General features: G+C 36.4%; 1 protein-coding gene across 1 annotated transcript in view; it reads left to right on the top strand.

Annotated features, from left to right (window-relative positions):
• The window catches only part of LOC123793370 (uncharacterized), a 152,971-nt gene that overhangs the window by 79,281 nt on the left and 49,898 nt on the right, over positions 1–23,792 (top strand). The window contains exons 11-15 of the mRNA XM_087866349.1: positions 33–65; positions 494–529; positions 5,246–5,290; positions 18,609–18,671; positions 23,159–23,227. Coding sequence (XP_087722475.1) covers positions 33–65; positions 494–529; positions 5,246–5,290; positions 18,609–18,671; positions 23,159–23,227 — 246 coding nt within the window. The remainder of the gene's footprint in view (positions 1–32; positions 66–493; positions 530–5,245; positions 5,291–18,608; positions 18,672–23,158; positions 23,228–23,792) is intronic.

Here is a 23,792-nt window from a genome sequence, read left to right as displayed (position 1 = left end):
TGTGGAATAATCTCTCATGGGTTTTCTTTTAGGGTGACCCTGGATCATCTGCTGCAGGAATTAAGGTAACTATAACCCTGAGAGTGTTTGTAGCCCCGGAGTTACAGTTTTGAATTTTATAAGCCTCTGCTTTCTCTTTTTTGGTACCAGTTTTGTTGGTTATAACTGTTTCTATTCTTCTGCAATTATCAGCTTCCAAACACAACAGGGAGTATCTGTTGGAAATCTGATAAAGGCTTAAATAAGAGGTCTTGCCATCACTTCTCTCTGCAGTTGGTTTTTAAAGAAATGTGGATTTGTATGTGAGCTTTAGGTACGTTCACAGCAAAAACAGTTTCCTGTCTCTGGTGAGGTGTAGAGCTATAGAAAATAGTGAACGAAACGCATGTGATCAAGAAGGCTAGGCCATCTGTGTGAAAGTGCCCAGAGGCCTAAAGGTTTTGGAAAATTCTTGTAAGATTGTTTTTATCATCTTTGGTTTTCTTTTGGCCAGGGGGAGCCTGGAGAATCTGGTCGTCCAGGACAAAAGGTAATACCTCTATTCTAGTGTGTTCTTTGTACTGGCTCATATTTGCCATTTTATACCTACTATCCACTGTGTGATATGAAAACAATTATTGGAAAATGATGCAGTTTTCATGCTTTGCATGCAGAGTGTTAGTGATTGTTTTGCAATTTAAAAGGGTTGATGCTGACCATGGCAAAATATGAAACACTCCGTACATGTAAAAAGATGCTTTATAAACTAAGGTCTGCATATACTCAGCTGTCAGAGGCTAACAAAAATCAGTCGGGTTGGAATGCCAACAACTTATCTTGCATGTTTAAAGCTACTCTGCATGTTTCTATCATTCATGAGAAGAAATGAATGTTTACTAAACTGTTTCAGTTGGGAATGATAGCTTCTTATACTCCTTTTCCTTTCATTTCAAATACTTCCCTACTGATAATCTTTTATGTGAATCTTATCTACCTATGCAGTGAATGTTATACAAACCAGATTTGTTAATAAACGAAGTTTTCATTGGAGACACTAGCCAAGCACTTTAACCAATCCCTGAACACGTACATGAATTTTTTTAATCATTTGTGCTTCACCTCAGTGATAAATTAGAGGATATGCAGTGATTATGTTTAGATTCATATTCTCATTTGAGTCTGACGCAGGAAACAACTGTTAGCCATTTATAGTTTGAGCATCTGGCTATCAGTGCCCAGTGCCGTCAGATTTCAGGTAACAGATGTGTTGTAGCTAACGAGTAAATGTGAATTCCACATTAGGTCAAATCTCTGAAGATTATGACTCTACCTTTATCTAGCAATAGCTGATGTTGTAGAAAAAATATGATTAGAGACATAGAATTTACCTCATTAGTGTAAAGGAAGAGAAAGAATAAATCTCATTAGAGGAGTTTGGAATCCTGAGACGTGGTAAAATAATGTTCCCACACTCTTGAAGTCATTGAGCGGATGGTTGCTTTGTTTTAAACACTTAGGATCAAAGTAATTTTTGAGAAGGTCTTTCATGTTCTTTTAAAATTCCTCTGATTTAAAAATAGAGTTTTCTTTTGAAACTCAGGCTGTAAGAGTAATGATTTATCAGGCCCAGTTTTAGGTAAAGTTCAGATTTTTCCAAGGAGCCCAGCAGAATTCTGCAAATTTTGCTATTTAATTCCTAAGATTTCCTACCGATTCTTTATGTAAAAAATTTGAAATTAGTGGTATCATCAGAGATCTGTGGTCTGCTTTGGTTTGAAAAAGCAAATAATCTTCTCAGATGATCTAATTTTAGGTCCCCTCATCTTTAAGAATTAAATTTAAAAATTAAATTAAAAAATTAAAAATTTAAAAAAATTTAAAAATTAAAAACTGAATTTCAACTGCTCTCCACATCTGTGATATACTGAAAGAAATGTCTGTAAGACTATTATGCCTTTTTAATAAAACATAACAAAACAAAACAAATCTGCTATAATTTTGTACAGGTTCCACCGTTTTCAGAGTGGAAGATCCAAAATGATTTTCAATTGCTTAACAAAATATTGTCTTATCATGATTATTTAGAAATACAGTTTAGATTCATTCCTGGAAGTTTACAGGTTTACATATGGAAACATTGGATTTCCTTTGTATTTCATTAAAAGTCTGCTCTAAATTATATCGAGAGAAGGGGTGGATTCATTAAAAGCTCACAACCTATCTGGATGAGTACGTGCCCTGAAATGAACAGCATCTTTTCCATCAATATTCAGGCCAGATTCTAGCCTTTGACGCAACTCACTTGCCCACAGTATTTATGACTTCCTTTGTCTAATATTAGGATTTGGCAATATTTACCCCAACATTGCTTTAAAAATAGAGTATTCCCATGCTTGCTGCTTACTTAAGATTAGAAAATGACAAGCAGAACTGAGTACAGAATCAATTCAAGAGATCTTCCATGGCATTTTCCTCAGAAGAACTGTGTTGTGGAGTCCGTGGTTAAGCTTCTGCGTGAGGGACATTCCAGAAATGTAGAGTATCGTGACAGAATGAAAAGCCCATTGATGAGCTTTCCCCTGTCTGGTGTTGTCCAATATGAAAATTTGTTATTTAGTGTAACAGTCATAATGTAGAATGACTTCATCATAGTTTTTTTTCCTTTGATAGATTCAGCAGTAAAGTGTGTGATTGATACATGAGTTTGAGTGTGTATTTATGTTTGTAAACTGAATGTGTAGATTTATAAAAATAGGTATTGTGTTTCATCACATAGTTCTTTCTTTCTAACTTCTCCGTATCGTTTTAAAATATATTTTTTAGTTTTCAAGGAATAAAAATACTTTCTTCCCCATTTGAAGGGACCCTCCCTGTTGAAGTATATCTAAAAGTACAAGGCACTGGGGGCAAAAGCAGAGTCCCAAACTTGACAGCAATAAGGGTCTCCTTTAATGGAGGGTCAAGAGTCAAAGGGAAAGAAAAAAGAGAACCCAAAGCATAATGTGTAAAGTTTAATCTACTTGGACAAGTATTCTTTGAATGGAATAACAAACCAATTCCTAATTATGACCCAGATCTGACCTTGGGCCATGCATGCCCAAGAACTCAACCCAGAGAAGCTCCTGGGCCGAGAGATAGGAAAGAGTGGACGTCAACAAAAACTGTGTCTTACTGGAAGACAAGCCTTCATGGTATAAATATAGGGAAGTTATGTAGGAAGAAAAGTCTTCCTAAGAATGTTGAGATGTTCTGCAAAGGGTAACAAATATTTTATCATCTTTCATTGCATTGACTACTACATTAAATAAACATAAATTTGGAAAGGTCAAATTTACAAAAATCCAAGGCTATGAAATATGTGTTCCTGAAATATTTTTCTTTAAAAAGTCCATTTAATAATGTAATATAAATACATACCTACATACACACACATGTGATATAGGGAACAGCTAAATGCTAAAGTCTCTGAGTATTCAATCTACATTATAAAATATCCCATAATGTCTCATACATAGTTCTCATTGTTAGAAAACATGGATGGGTGTCTGTGTATACATGTGTATATAAATACCTTTTTCAAAGTAGTCATACAATCCTTTTAATATGGTGGGAGGGCATTATATGGTGAGAACTCCTGCAGGGAAACAGTGTTATGACTGCTGTATTTTCACACATTTCGAATAGGATGCCCTGAGTTTTGAGGGCCTTTCCTAAAACAATACAAAAGTATAGATTTGTCACCAATAGGTTTACTTTATTGGTTGTATATTCTACTGCAATTTACTGTATATTCGAAGGCCTTGTACTTTTTTTTTAAGTAAAAAAGAATCTTCAGTAAAATATGGAAGCAGCCCTATTTACTGGATCTTCTTAAATTTATCAAATGAAGGGCAAAGGGGAAAGAAAAAAGAAAATCAAATATGTAGTGTTTCTTTGGAAAGTTCATCTACTTGGACAAGTATTCTTTGAATGTAACCTCAAATTCTTAATGATCATTCTTTCTTCTCTGGCGTGACTTCATCTTAGTCTTACTGTTCACAGTACAAAATTTAAGTTATATAGTTTCAAACAGCATAGTTTTTCTTTTGCATTCCTGAAGCACCTGTGACCTAAACCATCAGGAAAGTCATTGTCCCCTCTATGTCTGACCCTACAGCTTAATAAACAGTATCTGGATTCTTCTTTTGATAATACCAGAGCAAATTCTGTCTCTTCATGATATGAAAGTACTACTATTAAAGAGAAAATATCTGATTGTTCTTAGTAGGTTTTCCTTGGAATGAGGATTGTTAAAGCATTTAGATTAAAAGAAATGTCTCCTTTTACCACTTATATCTAGTTTAATGCCTCACTGACTAACCATTATGAAACAGTGTGTGCCTTTTACCCTCAAATGTTGTTTCCACAAATAATAGTCACCTCAGTCCAACGTAGGATGGACTTTCACTTTCCTCAGCGATTCTTTTATGCTTCTTTAGTGGAATTCAGGAGATTTTCTAAGCAATGTAACCTCTTGTCACTATGCTTTGTACTTAAAATAATGTAGACAATTCTGTGAAAATGAGATTTAGCTTGACTCCAGTGTGCTCACACAAAATGTGCCACTTAATCTCAAACCTGTATTCAGGAACAGCTGCACGCTTGGTACCATTAGCCCTAAATTGCTAAGCAGGGTTATCCAGACTCAACAATTGTCAGAGATACAAGCTGGAGTTAAGTATAATCTTAACCATGCATTTATCTTCTCATCATTCAGGAATGGAAAAGAAATCTTACTATACTTTTAAGTGAGCAAGACTTTTAATGTATATTGTTTTGATGTGACCATCTGTTCACACAGCCAACTCTTGATTATCTGAGGTAAGAGAGCCCGGGAACAGGATGCATTATTCAAATGCATACATAATCCTCATTTCAGCAAAGAGCTTCAGCTTCTGAGAGAAATCATTTACCAGGGAATAATAAAACGTAGGAGTTCCTTTTCCTTTTCCTTCTCTTGCTTACCTTGTGGTCAAGATGCCAATGAGCAGTGAGATGGCAGGAAGAGAGAAAATCCTGAAAAATCTGCAAAATGGTCAACCAATTCCTGAATCAAGAGTTGACTGAACTGTATAATCTCACCAAAGTTCTTAAAACTAGACAGTATTTATGTATGTATATATATATATGCAGCAAGTATTCAGTTAGGAACATTTGCCGTGTTTTTCTCCAGATACTGTGACTGAGTGACTATTGTTCTATAATGCTATGTGATTTTCCTATGTAGGGTGAACCAGGGCTTCCTGGGCTTCCTGGACTTCCGGGGATAAAGGTAAATACTGCACTGACAGTCTCAGCTTCATAGAACTGTAATTGTGAAGCCACAGAAATCAAAGGAAAGTAGGGAAAAAATGAAAACTAAAAATACAATGCTATTATTTAAATACTCTCCAGCCATCTCAATCAGTTAAATTTTTTAAATCAAGGGGTGCCTGGGTGGCTCAGTCGGTTGGACATCTGACTCTTGATCTCAACTCAGGTCTTCATCTCAGGGTCGTGGGTTTGAGCCCTGCGTTGGCATTTTTAAATTGCAAACTAGGCACAGGTATTGCTGACATTTGCCACTGCTATCTGGGCTGTATATTCTGCTATTAGAACCTCCTATGCCCCTTGAGAAAATGTAAGTGCCACATAGGAATTCTTTAAAGTCTAGAATGTCTACTTCCACATTTTAATTTTACTCGTAACATCCTATCAGATTCTGACTGGAATCAGAGTCTTCATATCCCCATAAATCGAACACTTAGGCAGCTGTTTTTGTAGTTCATTCGTTATAACAATCACTCTAAAATATCTTCTCCTTCCACTTCCTGTCAAGAACTCTCACTGCAAAGGACAAATCAGATGACTAAACTATTCTGTCCCATATACTATTTCCATAAACTTTGTGTGTATCTTTTGAAATAATTGCTTAAAGCTTAGCTTGAAAACATTGTTTTACATGTTTCAAAACCATCAGAAATGTTAAGAAGCATACATTTTTTTAAATGCTTAAAATTTTTCACAGGGCAACTGACAAGGCTTAAAGTTCTTCTGCCTTAGCAGTACTGACTCCTTTAAGATCTGCTTTTTAAAGCTTCAAAGTTTTAGTTTTTTTTAAATTCTAGAACCGTTTGACAGAGTAACATAATGCAAGTATATTTTTCCTTCATTGTTCTCATAGATTCTGAATCAATCTTTGGGGTGCATTAGACCATTCCAAAATTAATAATCCTAGTTTCAGTGTGAGGGTTATTTATACTGTTTGATGAAGTTTGTGTTTGAAGTATGGCGGATGAAATAATATGGCTTTAGAATAAACACGTTAAATTATTGAGTTCCCCAGACATCATATGGTATCATATATTTTATGACTGTACTTCGTATAAGTAACAGACATGAAAACTGGTTTTCAGGCTGGCAGTCAGAAATTTCCACTTTTTGTTTGATGTTTCCAGATTAGTATCATGGACATTCAGATATGTCCTTTTAATATATTTTGTCTTTGGCTTCCTCAGTATGTATGAGAACAGCTTACTAAAGTGTCAAAGTCTTTTCCTTATCAATTGATATTTAGCAAAATAACTTAATTAACTATGTGATTTCATATTGTAGAGTTAATTTATGGCAGTTCCTTAGTAATTCCCATGCATTTAAAAAAAATAGTTTTTTTTACAAGTGACTGGGAGATCCTAGATTTTTAAAAACAAATTTAAGAAAATTATACTCAACATGAGTTAAAAAAAACAAACCTGGTCTCGCTATAAATACGGGGGGAGGCATTGGAAAGGAGGGACATTTGGGAAGGGCTGGGGCAGGGCTTCTTGCAGCACTTACTTGTAAGTTAGTGCTGCGCTGAAATGTGCTTTCTTCTCCTGAGGCACAGTCTGGGTGAGAAAGACTATGTAAGGGTGAAGGTGTTGGGGTTTTTCCCTCCAAAATGAACAAAACCCAATTTGAATTACTCTATTTGTTATCATTACCTCTTATTCCTTTTATGGCTTCCACCATGAAAAATACTCCATGGAATTTCCCTAGTCATATGTGAACTAGTTCAAATGTTTTGAACTTTTTCAAATTGGGAAGAGTTATTTGCCACCTCCTGCAGACACTTTTATTCTGAGGGTCCTAGGACGTTGCCAGAAGTATTTTGTCCAGATAATATAGCTGATATTTTCCTTTGTTTTTTAAACCTTGACTGTAACTGTTGTGACAAGAAGCTATCAAGTGACAAAATCTTTTTATCCTTCACTACAGATACTTTTCTATGCAATTATCAAGTACTGTTGGGGAATTACCCTGTATTTGATTTAAATCACAGATTCTGGTTTTAGTTTAATTAGCTTTGTCTTCTTGCTCTAGTTCAGGATGTGAGCAATATTCTTTCTTTATAACGTAGTAGGTGCTCAGAATACAGATGTCATTTTGTGAAGGAGACAATTTAAGAACACATAGTCGTTAGCAGGCTTTGGGTATTTATAAAGGTAGAGTTTCAAGTTTATAACCTTACGATATGGCTTCATTAACTTGAGATGTTCTTTATTCCTTTGATATACCTTGCTTCTACTTGGTTGCTAACCGCAGGGTAGTTAATCGTAATTTCATAGTTTGAATGAGTAACAATATTTAAAAGAGGAAACCACATGCATGGATTTAGAACGTGTGGTAGCAAGAACTTGTGTGAGAATTCATGCTTTGGAAATACTTCCTGTTGCTATTCATCCCCTTCTTATCTGCTGGTACTACAGAGAGCATGCAAATGCCATCCATTATTTCGAAGACATTGAGGAAACCAGCCATGACATACCAGGGAAGCTTTGATTCGCCACCTGTTGCTCCCAGGGAATGGTGGGGAACTTAATGAGCACCCAAATGCCTTCCACACAGCTCTCAGGAAATGAGCAAAGAGCCTAAATACAGACAGCAGACTCATCTATCTATCACCTCAGAGTCCTACTCAGGGAAAAGTGCTGATACCTTGGGCATACACAATAAAAGTCACCAAGAACAGGCATAACTTAATTTCAAACTACTCTTCAGTTTCCTGCACAAGTATTGGAAGGTTCTCTCACCATGTGGAAGACATTTGGAATTCCTATTTCATGCATTCATGGTTCATATAGTGTCAAGATGTTCAACTGGGAAAATTAAATTATGCACAATGTACCATGCAGACATTGATCTTCTGGAATAGGATTTGAGCTCAGAAAATGATTTTTATAAACAAACCTTCAAATATATTTTTCATGGGTAAAACTTACTGTAACAAGCTTTTCTGATATCACATAAAAGGGTAAGATCTGAAGTTCATATTTAAAATTTTTTTTCTCCACACTTATTTTGAAAAATGTAAATACATTACTTACCCCTTTTATGATTACATTACCCTAGTAATGAAGCAGTATAGAGCAGTAATCAAGAGACCTGACTTTAGAATCAGACCACCAGTGTGTAGGTCCTGGTTCTACCCCTCACCAGTTAATGAAGCTGTATCATGACATTGGGCAAGTTACAGTAATCTCCCTGTCCTCTGGTTTCCTAATAAAATGAGAATCATTATTGTATATAACTTAGAGAGTTGTGCATATTAAGTGAATTAATACATGTGCAGCTCCTAAAATATTGCCAAGCATATAGTAAGTCCTATATACATTTTAGCTATTACTCTTTCTTTCTCTTGGAGCAGCTCAGAATATTGGAAATATTGGTTTTGTACATGTTCAATATAGTCTTTCCTCATATGAGTCATTTTAACCTGGAGAATGTAAAGCCATTTACATTCTGTGGGTTAATAGAGGTAGATTCTGAAAACTCCTTTGCAGTGATAGATGAATGTTACCTTTAAGAGCAGTAAGGAACCTTAATTTCTCTTGTAACATCACACTATTCCCCTTTTCCTATAATCCAAATATATTCCAGGAACAAAGGATGAAGGAACACAACCTTCTGGGCATCAGACATAGTACTGTCAAAATTCTCCTTACACTGTTCACAAAAGAAACTGGACATGTAATGAGGAAAATTTTCTAGGCCCCAGTCATAGTGTTGCCTGGACCAAGACATTTTTTTACAAATATGGATTTTCAATGCTTGCTTTTCTCCTTTCAACAGAGACCACCAGTTTATCTCATCATGTTCAGAAAGTAAATTGGGAAAAATTTATATAACACAGTAAAATTAATAGAGTAGGGAAACATAATACAGTAGAAATTACATCAAATGAAAAAAATCATTTAGGTGGCAAAAAAATTTTAAGTATTTTCCCTCAAACTTGATAGTTTTCTTCTGGCTTCCACATTAGTGAAAATTGGACATTCAGATTAAGAATTTAAAGATTAGGAGGGTATGAGACAGTAACCAGTTCTTTATACCTCATTATATGAAATCATCCTTGACACCAAATCATATAAAGGCTAAGTTTTACAGGTGGCAGGAACATTTACTTTGGCATTCTTAGGGTTAATTACAGTTTTCAATAATCTAATAGAAATTTACCAACTAAATCCACGGGAGAGAACGTTCCTTCCTCAGAAACACCAAATCTCATTTTAAAAACAGGAGGGGAGAGTTTTTGGAAGTAACATAGGATGTGAAATGTATTCCTAAAAGGAAAAAAGAAAAGGAAGAAATACTGGTTAAAAGGATAAGGTTGTGTTATTGTTACTTAGAATTATTTCCTGCCTGCACAGAGCGTGTCTGAGCGGCTGAGTAGCTTAAGAATCCAATTAGGAAAGTCATACAACCAGAAATCAGAGATTTTTAGCAGCCACAATGAAACCTCCAATAAATATGCTGAATGTGTTTTCATGATGTAATCCTGTTAAGAATAAAAAAAAAAGAAAGGTATGTTTTCTGAGTTTTAAATAAACCTGCTGTTGCAGTTCATTTTCATCATATCACCAAGATGTCTTAATTTACACTCAAATTTTATCCTTAAGGGAAATAGCGTTTTGGGGACAGACTCTATTTTCTCATTCCTTTTTTTTTCCCCTCAATAATTTTACAAATCAATCATTACAAAAACTAGCTGCCTGGACGTTCTTATTACAGCAAATGTTCTTGCTGTAATCCTCAGAAGCAGGTATCATGCTGACTTGAATTCTAATTAGCCTTTACGCAAGGAGAATATTGTATGGCTAATGCATTCAGTGTCAAGACACATTAATCAAGATTATTGGTGATGCTTTAGCACCCAGGCAAACCAGCACATATTTTTCAAGCCCTATTGTACTATTTTTTGGGCAATGAAAATTAGTTCTGCTTGGGAGTACTAAATATCATGGAAAACATGACTTGGTTTAAGCTGGTATGTTAGAGGCTTTTTTAGACAGGTTAAAAAAATAATATCTTTTACTGCTTTAATTGATAATGACATAAAAATAAAACAAATGATTATAAATGAAAAACCAGAGATTTTTCTGTGGGCAAGAGCTAATCAGTTAGGACTTTCTGGCCACCATTCCATTTAACAGATGGTAAGTTCTGGAAGTTTATAGGGAAACACCCGGGGAGCCAGTTCTGTGTGAATGAAGCTGTCTCTTCCTTTCTGACCCTGACCAGTAATCCCATCTATGTATTTGTTGACTCTTCTCACGTATACGAAGGATTCTTTATGTACATTTGACAGAAGAGCATTCAGTGGACTGTCCCAATAGCCATTTAGAAGATAAAGGAAGGTGATCTCAAATACTTTCTTGCCATGTATTTAATGTGGGCTTGAAGGAAAATCAGTCTGAATTTTATTATGGAATTCTGAGACTTAATGAGACCTTTAATGGTTATTGTTAGATTTCAGAAAGGTCATGTTCTTAGGGAATTTTCTATCTTTCCTTTGCCTTGTTGTAACATAGAGGCCAGTTTTTGTTACCCTCTTTGTTGTTAAAGAAAGTAATTGTTTGCATTGTTTTGGGGTATTTTGTTTTGTTTTAGGGAGTTTCATTTTGAGGGGGAGTTGTCAGAATATACAGAATCTAAGCTAACTCGTTAGGCTATTTAAAGTTTTTAAAAGTAACAACAAATGAGTTAAGCAGAAGTGGCTTCAGTCAAAAATCTTACCTTCTTTGTATCTTTTTTAATCTTATAGAGTGAATAGATCCCACCTACCTACAGCTTAATTTTCTTATTTATGCACACATTGCCAATTTATGAAAGAATTCTGGGTGGATAGAAAGAAAGAGAGAGAGAAAAAAAGAGAGATCTAATACTAACACCCTCATCAGCGAGGAAACTTTTTGATGCAAAAACAGGGTAATTGTTTGAATACAGTACTCACTAGCTACTGTGACTTATTTTCACTGAGCTTCATACTACAAGATCAAAGTTGTGGCTGCTGAAATGGTTAGCTACAGTTGGAAAGGGCAATGTGAGACCATTAGGTCCTCCAAAGTTGGTCATGTGAAGATACATCTTTGATCTAAGCTACAGCTATTCTCTGTAGACTTGGGTCTGCATCTTTATGTGCCCTGGCTGCTTAAAACTTTCATTCAAATTAGCAACTTGTGTCAGATTTTCAGATGGGACTGCTTGCTGCTGTCGCTGCTGTTCCCAGCAATGTACTACTAGGCCTATACTGTGCTATATTCTGAATAAATAGCATTTCTTCTGCCCAACCCAAATCCCAGTCTAGTTGCCAAAACCACAGCTACTCTATTATTGATTTTTTTCTACCAGCTTAACACAGGGAAACATGTTACGGTTTTGGTATTGAGACTTAATTTTTGAACTCATTGGTGGTGAGCTAATTAATTAAAGAATAAACAAAGGACAAAACTCATGAAACAACTCAGGAAGAAATCAGATGCAACATCTAAGACAAGAGCAGAAAATTAAACCAAATTTTTCTTTATTTTGGAATTCAATGCTGCATTATTGCCATGTTACAATAGCACTAACAAAGCTGAGATTTCTATTTCTCTGACAACCGTTTAATCACTGGCTAGCATGTGGCTTGGGTAGCAGAATATTGTGCCAGCTCTTAATTGTGTTTCAGTAGTGAAAATTCTGGGTTGTGTTAAGGGGTTCTGATAAATAGTGCTGTCTATATTTTATCTCCAGGCTTTGGTTAAATCAGAGCTCTGTATTTCTTTTAAGAGTTAGATATTATCGTATGGTTTCTCTCATCTATGGAACATAAGAACTAGGAAGATCGGTAGGAGAAGAAAAGGATAAAGAAAGGGGGTGTAATCAGAAGGGGGAATGAAGCATGAGAGACTATGGACTCCGAGAAACAAACTGAGGGCTTCAGAGGGGAGAGGGGTGGGGGAATGGGGTAGGCTGGTGATGGGTAGTAAGGAGGGCATGTATTGCATGGTGCATTGGGTGTTATACACAACTAATGAATCATAGAACTTTACATCAAAAACCAGGGATGTACTGTATGATGACTAACATAATATAATAAAAAATATTAAAAATAAAAAAATAAAAATTAAAAAATTAAAAAAGGAGTTAGATATTAAATTGTTTTATTTTCCTGTGTCTGTCTCAGGCATAGATCTAGTTGGATGTTTCCAGGACCCATGAAAACACAATGACAAAAATAACAGATTAAACCTGGATTTAATAGTTAACGGTCATGGTAGAGGAACAGAAAATTTTAAGATGCTTGTTCTCTCCATTCTTCTTCTTTCTCTCTTGTCTTCTCCTTGCTCTGTCCCTACATTCTTCCATGATTTCTTCTCCTCCTTCTCTCTCTAATTTTTACTTCTCTCTTTCCCTGTATTTGGGCACTAACTTTACAAGCAATGACATTGTAAGATCTGTCAGTTGGTTGCCTTCACTCTTGATTTCCTTCCATACAGGGTCAGCAGCACCAATAGCAAGGGGATCCCAATTGGCTTTGTAATCTTGTTCTCAATAGGAACAAAAGTAAAAACCTAAAATGCTATCTCACTAGAGATGGTGAGTGAGAAGAGAGATGAAGGAAAATGTAAATGTGTATATATATATATGTATATATATATGAAATGAGAGAAAATAAATATATATATGAAACTTGAGAGGAGAACAGATTAAAGTGGCTCTGAAGTAACGAATCTTCTCAACTCATTTTTATGCTGTTCATTGAGGCCCTGGTGTTAAGACAAACCAATGTTCAAAGCTCTGCCTTTCCCCTATTTTCCTTAGATATTTTTGTTGTCATTTATTTAAAAAAGCACTAGCACATCATAAACTGAAAAGTTTAATATTGCTTCAGAAAATGTCATATTTTATTGTTTTCACTTCAATGGTGGAGCTGTTTTACATGCTGTTTACCTGTGTAAATACATTTTCCCTGATTATGACAGGCATCATCTGCCCTTTTCAAAGGATCTCTGCCTCATGTTTGCATGTTATTCCTGAAATGGCTCATAGAAATTCTAACTTGGATTTTCTAATTCAATTAATTGTCTTATAAATTTTTTTTAAACTCTACATTTAGTTGCCCCTTCATTAAAAGTAGTGTAAGGGCTTAATTGCACTGTGGCTCCTACTTTCTCTATCGTCTCTCTCCCCTACCTTGTGTACTCAAACAAATGTGTGTGAATAATTTCCAATTTAGCAATCTTATTTCCCATTGATTAAATCAGATTAGTTGTATAAAAATAGCTCTGAGAATTATTATATAGTCCAAAAAAGAAAAAGTTACTTCTCCTGCTCATTGCCCTGAAAACTTATATAACCTCATTTTTGTATAGTCTGATTTTCTCCAGAGATTTTTTTTCCCAAAAGTGTTTTGTGCTTGGATCATATTTCAGCTGCTTTCCCCTACCTCCCCTAACCCAGTCTCCTTCCTCTATTCTGGTTAACTAGAAATGTGACTATAGTAGAAAAACCAATTGCTAATTTTTTTTGCCACAAAACCATAGGTTGTCATGGCTTTTCTCCTAAACATTTTAGGAGGTTAGAACTTTTAATCAGTCCTTGTCAAAGTGGCAAGATGTTTTTTTAAAGGATTACATTTACTTAGAGAAATTCAGTAGGTATGACCATTTTCTCTTTTTCCTTCCTTACAGGAAGAAAACTCATTCTTAGTACACCTGTCACCTCTCTACCTTATACACTTCTGCTTTTACAGTCCTAAAGTCTCTGACAGCTGGATATTGTCTCATGAAACGACAATATATTCACATGAGAAAATTTAGGGTTACTTCTTGGAAGAAAGTGGAAAGGTATTCAGTATAGCTCCATACAGGTTATAGAGAAAAAAGAAGTCACCTTGTGTATCCCCAAATAGTTGCAGAGATGTTGTTATACTAACAACAACAATAATAATGATAGCTAGCATTTTTGAGACTGTAAGATGAGGGCAACAATAATAACAAACAGTTATTGTTCATCTACTTTATTCTAGAGACAGCACTAAGTACTTTGCATACCACCCATTAACAACAGCAGAATCTTCCATTATTGGGCCCCTCAGGATTCCAATTTGCAAAGCCAGGCTTTAACTCAATTCTGTACCTTTGTACCAATAGTTATCAAAAATCTTGGTCTCAAAACTCCTTTACACACCTAAGAACTAGGATTGAAAGAATTTTTTTTTTAAGATTTTATTTATTTATTTGACAGAGAGGCAGCTAGCGAGAGAAGGAACACAAGCAGGGGGAGTGGGAGAGGAAGAAGCAGGCTCCCAGCAGAGGAGCCTGATGTGGGACTCGATCCCAGGACTCTGGGATCACGCCCTGGGCCGAAGGCAGACACTTAATGACTGAGCCACCCAGGCGCCCCAAGGATTGAAAGAATTTAATTCAGTTTCATTTATGTAGGTTTATATCTGTTGATGTTTTCCTATTAGAAATTAAAATTAAGGAATTTAAGAAACCCATTATTTGTTAATAAAATAACATTTTTTAATGAAATATTACTGAATTTTCCAAAACAAAACAAAAAATTACCAAGAACAGTGCATTGTTATACTTTTTTTTTTTTTTTTGGCAAATCTCTTTAATGTCTGGCTTAGCAGAAGGTAGTTGGATTGTCATATCTGCTTATGCGTTCAATCTGCTGCAATTTGTTGTTTTAGTTGAAGTGTATGAAGAAAAACAGCCTCACACAGATATGTCATTGGACAAGGGAAGAGTATTTTAATAGACTTTTCAGAAAATTGTGGATATTCTTCTTCAGTACTACCCCAAACTCTACAAATGGTAGTTTCTTAAAGGTTAAATGAAATGTGGAATCTGAAACCATATCAGTAAACTTTTCCTACTGTGTACACTAATACAGGTAAATGAAAAGGCACTTTGAGGACCTCTGGCATTAGCTTAGGAAGTTAAGAAACAACCCGACCAACTCAAGACTATGAGTAGACATATTTATGCATGATTTACTTCAACAATTTGTCTTTTAAGCCTGAGACAGAAAAGAGACCAATGATTATTTCCTCCCCATTCTGCAAAAATACAGAGAGGATTAAGATAGTGTCTCCATAGTGGTTGAGAGTTCTGGAATTAAGTAAACATAAAATTGTGATCTTAAAGTTAAGTATGCTATTTTCCCCTTGAATAAACTGAAATAAGAAATGAATACATCAATATGATAGATGTTTTCTTAGAGTGAAATAAGGTAAAACTAATCATACTCAAAGTCTTTAAAATTAGCCAATATTAGCAGTGCTAAAATCATTGTGACTATCAAATGCATTGTTAATTGTGTATCTTGAAATAAAAAATTTCTCCCTGAACATTCTATTTAAGGGAACTTACTATACTTTCCTCAGGAGAATTTAATGTATATTCTATTTTTTTAAGGGAAGAAAAATCACTTTTGTCTGACCACTGAGATCACAAAGCCTTATTTATTTATTTGTGAATTTTGAAACTGCATGCTTCATCTTTTTTATAAACTAAACACTAACCTGAATAAGAAATACATTTTTTTTCAACATTTACTCTTTCTTCTTCTCTTTTATTAGTACGCTTTAACGGTGTTCTATTTGCTTTGCTAAATAGTGAGATCAGTTTATTTCTACTTGAAGATATTCAAGAGTCTTTTCTACCTATAAATTTTCAACCTATTAACTCACATTAGATTTTCATGACAGTAAGTCATTACTAATGATACACGTTGACTGTATTATAACTTTTTTCTTGAGGGTGGACAGAGAATATTTATTTATGTATTTGTATATGAAATTTTATTGAGAGAAGTATCTTGTAAATAAATGTATTCCATGTGATTTTTTTGTTTAAAATAATAAGTTAAACTTTTTTAAGTAGAATGGTCATCATTGATTTCTCCGAATATTGTTGATTTTCATTTTAGACCATTAAGAGATCATCTAAAAATTATTTGTTCAGAGTTTCCTTTCCATTATGTGTAAGGGTATGGGAACAGGTAGACTAGAGTCACAAAAAATTCACAAACAATAAGCCTAAAGCATTACTTAGCCTCCACCTTTTTTTTTTAAACCAGTACAATGAGCATCAGAGCTAGAGATAAATATATTTGAGTTCTATACATTTTGTGGTAGTGATAGCCTTTTTTTCTTGTTAACTGTTATTATTTTTATTATCTTATTGTAGCCTTTTGTTCCCCACCCAGTACCCAAGGTTTTATACACCTATTTTTAAAACTCATATGTTTCAAAATATTTGATGACATTTAAGCACTTTCCATAAAACATCCTCTTTGTATCTTCCTGCTCAACTCTAAGTATCAAAAAACAAATGTTGAAATATCACTACATTAGAAAAAAATCAAATGTATTATATAACATAGCAACTGCTCCAGAAATAATCCAAATTGGGGGGAGGGGGGAAGCAGTAAGTACATTTTTGCTTTAAAACTTCTTTATGGATTTCAGGAAGTTAGACCCTTACATTTGAGCTCACATCGTTAAAAAGAAAATAAAACTTTATGGATATTGAAGAAAATATGAACCCTGGTCTCAGGTGTTTTCTGACATCAAACACATGGTATCTTTTCCAACACCAGTTCTCTAATTCTCTGATCCTCTGACACCAACTGGGTGTCCTACAATTCAATCCTATTGTGACAACAACTATTAAGGGTTAGCATCAGACTCCACAGGTTTTAAGGGCTCAGTCCCACGAAGTTGCCCTCACTCTCACCCTCTATATAAAGGATGGTCTAGAAGCCCAGTCACAAGTACTGTGTCCCCTGGTTATCTACACTTCTGACTTGGCCACAAATTTGAGGGTACCAACAACCAACCCACCCTTAACCCCACTCAAGTTTGATAATTGGCTACAATAACTCACAAAACTCAGGAAAATGCCATGCTATTACAGTTTGTTATAGAAGATGAAAATGAAGAGTTAGGTAGGGTGAGATCAAAAGAGTCTCAAGCACAGGAGCCTCCGTCCCCGTGGAGTTGAGATGTACCATCCTGCCAGCACATTGACGTGTTCACCAACTTGAGGCTCTCAAATCCCTACCATGTAAAGATCTTTATAGAAGTTCCATTACGTAAGCATGATTGATTAAATTATTGGCCACTGTTGATTGAACTCAATCGCCAACCCTTCTGCCCTCTCTGGAGATGGTGAGGGGAGGAAGACGGAAACTTCCAACTTTAGCACAGCCCCCATCCTGAAGCTATCTAAGAACCCACCAAGTCACCTCATTAGCATAAATTCAGGTATGTTTGAAAGGGGTTTGTTATAAATAACAAAAGATACTCCAATTACTCTTTATCACTCAGGAAATTCCAGGGGAGCTCTGTGCAAGGAACCAGGAACAAGACTAAATATATATTTTACTATATCACAACCTGGTTTCCTGCAGGTAGTGGGGAAGAGGTTGTGGAGGTACAGCAAGGAGAGATATTTTTCCTTTCACGCTGGACATTCCTGAATCTCTTCCCTAGCCACACCTGTATATCAGTTATCTATTGCTGCCTACCATATTACCCCCAAAACTAACAACAAACAACTACCTCACAGATTTGGAAGAAAAGGAATTGGAGCACAACTCAGATGGGTGCCTCTGGCTCAGTGTCTCCCACGAGGATGCAGTCAAAACTGGCAGCCGGGACTGTGGTTTCATCTGAAGACTCTACTACACCCGGGTGGACCGTCTACTCCCAAGCTCACACACATGGTTGTTGGCAGACTTTGGTCCTCACCATGTGGGCCTCCCCATAGGGCTGCTCAGAGCGTGGCAGCTTGCCGTGGCAGCTTGCTTTCCCCAAAGCAAGTGATCCAAGTGAGAAAGAACAAGAAGGGTCTCCCAAGACGGAAGCCACAGTCTTTTTATAACTTAGTCTCTGAAGTGATATCCCATTACATCAGCCAATATATTCTGTTCATTAGAAATGAGTCAGTAAGTCCAATCTGCACTTTAGCAGAGGGGACTACGCAAGCGCATGAATACCCAGGAGGTGGGATCATTGAGGCCTATCTTAAAGGCCACCTACCACATCCACCCTAACATAAAGACACCTGTCTGGTTTTTACTGTTACTTTCTCAAGTTTCTCTAAACATTTGCTCAGAGTATTTTCACTGACCAAAACAAATTCCGATTAATTTTATACTCAGTAGCTGGGTCTCAGCAGGAAAGCTGCATACAATCAAAGGAGTAAAATCCCAGTGAAAGTAAATCAGTTTAACTTTACTTATTTACTGCCAAATGAATAACAATCTCGTATGTCCATCTTTTTTTAAAGGGAGAACCAGGTTTCATTGGTCCTCAAGGAGAACCGGGCTTACCAGGGTTACCAGGAACAAAGGTAAGTGGGGTTTTCTCCTTCCTTTATTTCTGAAGTATCTTGTTATATATTTTAGTCCATTGCGTTGAAAGAAGTGTAGAGTGATTTTATTGTTTAGGTGACCAGATATTTTTGCCTAATAGAGAACTAAATCACCTATCATCTATTAACACTTCTAATGGGAATACCACATTAAATGGAGTAATAGGAATTTAATTCCAGAAAGCCTCAGGTAAGACAACAGGATAATGAAATATATTAGTTGCTCCTGTTGTCCCCCAAATTGTTCCTAAATTGATATGATGCTGTTTGCCTCCTGACCATATGAAAAAGTGGGGGGATTCTGATGAGAGATAGAACACATTAACTTCTGCTCCTTATCACCAATTTTAGGACATACTTGTAAATCAAACATTATTACTATTCCCCCCGCATACTCCCTAGATTTCAAAGGCAAGTACTGATGTCATATAGATTCCTAAGTGTCTAATCTCAAAAGGATCTTTCCTGAATAATGTCTGCAGAAGGAACCTGTAATGAAACCATGTCATGATCTTCCACTTGGCAACCCTCGAGAGGGCCCTAAAAGCAAAATCTATATGCCACCATATAAAAAATTATGTTGTGGCGGATGTAGTTGGACCCATAGTTCTCTTTTTATCTACTCAGTAAGACATAAAAAGGTACAGCTCTGAGGATGGAACTTTACTCATGACAGACTCACGAATCGAAGGGGCAAAATTAGATCAAACTACATTCTTTTATTCTTAAACCGTAGAACTCTTTGCCTCAATGTGTATTGCATTCACCAGAAATAAGCCAGGATGATTTCTAAGAGCTAGGGAAATATGTTCATGGTCTGTTTTGACAGACGGGTCCTCATTTCCGCTGATCGAGAGAAAATAACTCTAATCCTAGTAAATGGAAACTATGTGTGGCCTAAGGGGGACTGAAATTCAGTAGAATTTATGCAAAATGGCTGTTTTCTCAAGCAATTTCTTTTTCACATAATGAGCTGTCAGGCTTATTAACAAAATATGAGGAATGCCTCTTTTAGCCTGAACAGATTCACACAAGAAATGTGCTTTCTGGAATAAAGAGAGAGGAAGCAAGAGAATAATGAGGATTCCGTGTTCATATGAGAACTGTTGTATTTCTTCAGGTTTGCAGCCTCAGAGCCAGGGAAAGAAAGAAGCCAGCCTCAGAGATCAGCACAAAGAAATAGAAAACTTGGTCAATGTCAGAGAGAACCAGGGGTGAACTAGATCTTCAAATGTTTGTGGCATTTTGTTTGCTAAAAATGGGGAAGTAGAAGAAACACAGGTAGTAGGGAATGGAGTTCATTCCTAAATATCATTTCTTTAGTCCACTGATTTTCAGCTACCCTGCAGTTTCAGGGCGCCTGGCTGGCTCAGTCAGTAGAACATGAGACTCTTGACCTCAGGCTTGTGAATTTGAGCCCCACGTTCGGTATAGAGATTACTTAAAAATAAAATCTTTAAACTACTCTGGAGTTGGAGCACCTGGGTGGCTCAGTCGGTTAAGTGTCTGCCTCCGGCTCAGGTCATGATCCCAGGGTCCTGGGATGAGGCCCACATGAGCCCCACATCGGGCTCCCTGCTCAGTGGGGAGTCTGTTTCTTCCTCTCCTCCCCGCTCGTGCTTTCTCGCTATCTCTGTTGCTATTTCTGTCTCTCTCTCTCAAATAAACAAATAAAATCTTTTTAAAAAATAAAAATAAAAAATAAACTACTCTGGAGTTTCAAAAAAAAAAAAAAATCCAGATGTAAACCTGCCGAATCAACATTGATTTTTGTTCATGAAGATCCCAGCCTGATTTTAATAGATACTGCTCTGAATTCCCAAAAAAAGTAAAGAATGTACTGTACTTGTTTCGTATAGTCACAGAAGGGATGTGGACAGGAAATTTATTAACAATATTTTAACAATTATATTAACAATGTTAGCAATTTTCGGCTGAACTGCCTAACATGAATTTGGTATCATAATGGGAAAGTCATGTTTATTTAAAATTCTCTCTCAGCTGAACAGTGGCCTTTTTCCAGTTGTGTAGGCAAGTCTGGATTTGTACCACTAAGTTCAGATTAAAAAAAAATAAACTAATCCTACGTATTTTATCCCCAACACAGTGAAGAGAGATTGTAAGGAAGGAAGATGGGTAATGTTGTCTAAAAACCTGTTTTTATGTACTGCTGTATCCTCAGCATCTGTATCAGGTGTCGGAGAGAAACTTGTATCAGTCTAAAGAAATGGGGTTTTATTATGAATAATTCAGAATACTTTGAATAAAATGTTTATTCATTAATTCAGCACTTTTTTTTTTGCCAGATGTTTTTCTAATATTTGAGGATGAAGAGTAAATGCAACAAAAAGTCTCTACTCTCCTGAAGCTTCCATTCCAGTATGTGTGAGACAGAGGTGGAAGGAGAGATAGTAGTAAACACATAAATAGTATAATTCCATAGGATGGCAAGCAGCTAATCAGGGGCATTGTGACAAATGTGATTCTGGGTAAAGATATGTAGGCCTCACTCCTGTAGTACGCTATAGATCAAAGATTTTCTCAGGCTTTTGCTTTTCTTTAAAATAAGCTTATAATTACTCTTTTAGAATTCTTCTGTAAAATATTAAAAGAAAGACCCAATAAGGTACATTTTTTAAAAATTAAAATTCCATATATCAACAGAGGCCTTTCCATCTCTAATCCCTGGAAAATCCCTTCTGGAAGATCCCCTCCATCTCTTCCATCCAGACAGGTCTTTGCCTTTCTTCCATTTTCACATTCTTTTCAGTTCATGCTGAACAACCTGCTGAGTCTTCTTTAATCCTTGCCCTAATCTATCCCACCTCCCCCGCAAAACCCCCCAGGCTTCCCAGAATGGGCATGATACAGATAACGACCTTGGGATTCAGAACCCAAAATCACCCAGGACGGATCTCCTTTCCATGATGAATCAGTTCCTTCAGTGAGGACGGTGACTTTCTCACCCATCAACAAGCCATCACCAGTTATGTCTGAATTCCAAACCCGTTTGATTATTGCAATTCTACCCATCACTCAGGAAGCCGACACTCTCCATTCTGTGTTCAGGAATGGAAGATGACACAGTCTTCCCAGAGAGTCATGTGGCAACCTTTTCCAATGTTTGTACTTTGTGACCCAGTAATTCCCCAACTAGGAATTTATCCTAAGAAAATGACCAGGGGCGCCTGGGTGGCTCACTGGGTTAAGTGTCTGCCTTCGGCTCAGGTCATGATCCCAGGGTCCTGGGATCAAACCCCGCATCAAGGCTCTCTGCTCAGAGGGGACTCTGCTTCTCCCTCTCCCACTGCCTGCCGCTCTGCCTACTTGTGATCTCTCTCTCTCTCTCTCTCTGTGTCAAATAAATAAATAAAATCTTAAAAAAAAAAAAAGAAAATGACCAGATATGTGCAAAAGATATACATATAGAAATATTTATGCAAAAGTTGAAGACTGAGCATAATCAGTTTAACATCACAGCTCTCCCACTTTAAAAGCTTTGTGATTTTGGCCAAATTACTTAACCTCTCTGAGCTTCAGGCAGTCTCCTCATCCGTAGACTCTGGGAACCAACGCCTTTCTCCTTTGTCCCAAGGATTAAGTAAGATAATGCATGTGAAGTGTTTTAGGCAGCTGCTGGACTCATCAACAGCGCAGTCATAAATAACAATAATTCTAAAACACACCCTACCCATTCTTTAGGACATGACTCAGATCTCACCTCCAGGGAGCCAATCTGGACCATTCAAAACCCTATGGGATTTCCTCTTTCACATCTTAGCCTTACATTACTCCTTAATTCTTAAGTATTTTGTTCATGTGGCTCTTGTCTTTCCTTGAGAGCGGCGATCGTGTTCATACTTCATAGAGCTATGAATATAGTTCAAAGCTATAATACCTATGTATCTTGCACCATTCTGAGCACTTTGCCCCCCATAAATTGAGATCAGTACTATACTTTTCTTCACATTACAGAGAAAACTGAGGCTTTCAGAGCTTAACTAATTTGTCCCAAAACACAGAACTGGTAAATAACAGAGCCAGGATTAACGCTCAGGATGTCGTCGGATTACAAAACCTGGCATTTAGACACTTTACCATGCTTCTCCCTGGCAGATCTTAAAAAGTGGCTACAAAATGAAAACTGTTCATGTCTGTCTTGAGATATAATGATGGCTCTTATCAATTCCCTTTAAAGGTTTTCCATTTACCAACATAGGTATCAGATAGGCATTACCAAACCATTTCCTTGTGTATAAAATAGGAATGGTAATACAAACATCGAACAATTGCTTCGATTATTAAATGAGATAATCCATGTTGAGATTAATACAATGCAGGATAAATGGTGAATAAATGGCAACTCTGTGCTTTCCTTGATTTTATTGAATTCGCTTGTTAATCTACAGGGACCAGCCTGGGGGGAAGGAGGAATTGCCATTTACTTGTTTTGTATTTTGTGACAGGGTGAACGTGGGGAGGCAGGTCCTCCTGGAAGAGGTGAGCGAGGGGAGCCTGGAGCCCCTGGACCAAAGGTCAGTTATTCTTGCATTGGAAGATAGCTTTCTTTGGTTTGGAAATGTGTCCTACTTACTTTGGAACATGAAACTAAAATACAGTTCCTCAACAGGTATTAAAACAGCAAAAATCACAATTTATTGAAATGCACACTGTTTGGTTCTTTTCAAAAGGAATCTTACAATTTAACCTTTCCAGTTTGTTCTGTCCAGTAAACAAATTTAATAACACTTCCAAATGTAAGGGGGGGGAAGGTCAGTCATATTAACATGTTATCACTCAGTGTGTATTAAAACTTAGAAAAATGTTGATACACGCTGTGTTAGTTTCTGTGCTGACTTGAAGGTGTGGAACACCCTGAAAATATCAGAGCTAAGGATTTATTTCACTGTTCAGTCTTTATTCCTCCAAACTTCCTGCAAACTAATATGGTAACACTTTATTCTAATAACCTAATAACCATCCTAGAGACACAGGAAATGGTTTAGTCTTTGATGAAAAAGAAGTTTATGCCAACACTGTTGAGACTAATGAGGATTAGTCACAGAACTCTTCCTATCCACTGACGGGTGGGCAGTCTTC

Source organism: Ursus americanus, chromosome 13 (genome assembly GCF_024610735.1).
Source record: "Ursus americanus isolate L20-20 chromosome 13, mUrsAme1.1.p, whole genome shotgun sequence".
Classification (NCBI taxonomy): Eukaryota; Metazoa; Chordata; class Mammalia; order Carnivora; family Ursidae; genus Ursus; species Ursus americanus.
Note: the sequence above shows the minus strand (reverse complement) of the source record. Positions and strands in the feature narration are given on the sequence as shown.